At 62.7% G+C, this 630-nt stretch overlaps 1 protein-coding gene across 1 annotated transcript; it reads left to right on the top strand.

The window, feature by feature from the left end:
* Positions 1 to 6: 6 nt before the first annotated feature.
* Positions 7 to 626, top strand: LOC108525424 (heparan sulfate glucosamine 3-O-sulfotransferase 3B1; the record flags this gene model as incomplete). Its single annotated transcript, XM_017866401.1, has 1 exon — positions 7 to 626. A coding segment is annotated over exon 1 (606 nt), but the record flags the coding sequence as incomplete, so codon positions are not given.
* Positions 627 to 630: the final 4 nt, after the last annotated feature.

Below are 630 nucleotides of genomic sequence, written 5' to 3'. Positions count from 1 at the left end.
TTGCTTTTCTCAGGGACCTGATGCCCAGAACCCTGGACGGGCAGATCACCATGGAGAAGACGCCCAGTTACTTCGTCACGCGGGAGGCGCCCGCGCGCATCTCGGCCATGTCCAAGGACACCAAGCTCATCGTGGTGGTGCGGGACCCGGTGACCAGGGCCATCTCGGACTACACACAGACGCTGTCCAAGCGGCCGGACATCCCCACCTTCGAGAGCTTGACGTTCAAAAACAGGACAACGGGCCTCATCGACACATCGTGGAGCGCCATCCAGATCGGCATCTACGCCAAGCACCTGGAGCATTGGCTGCGCCACTTCCCCATCCGCCAGATGCTCTTCGTGAGCGGCGAGCGGCTCATCAGCGACCCGGCCGGCGAGCTGGGCCGCGTGCAGGACTTCCTGGGCCTCAAGCGGATCATCACGGACAAGCACTTCTACTTCAACAAGACCAAGGGCTTCCCCTGCCTGAAGAAGGCGGAGGGCAGCAGCCGGCCCCACTGCCTGGGCAAGACCAAGGGCAGGACCCACCCTGAGATCGACCGCGAGGTGGTGCGCAGGCTGCGCGAGTTCTACCGGCCTTTCAACCTCAAGTTCTACCAGATGACCGGGCACGACTTTGGCTGGGATT

This window comes from Rhinopithecus bieti, unplaced genomic scaffold, assembly GCF_001698545.2.
Source record: "Rhinopithecus bieti isolate Rb0 unplaced genomic scaffold, ASM169854v2 scaffold_50178, whole genome shotgun sequence".
Classification (NCBI taxonomy): domain Eukaryota; kingdom Metazoa; phylum Chordata; class Mammalia; order Primates; family Cercopithecidae; genus Rhinopithecus; species Rhinopithecus bieti.
Note: the sequence above shows the minus strand (reverse complement) of the source record. Positions and strands in the feature narration are given on the sequence as shown.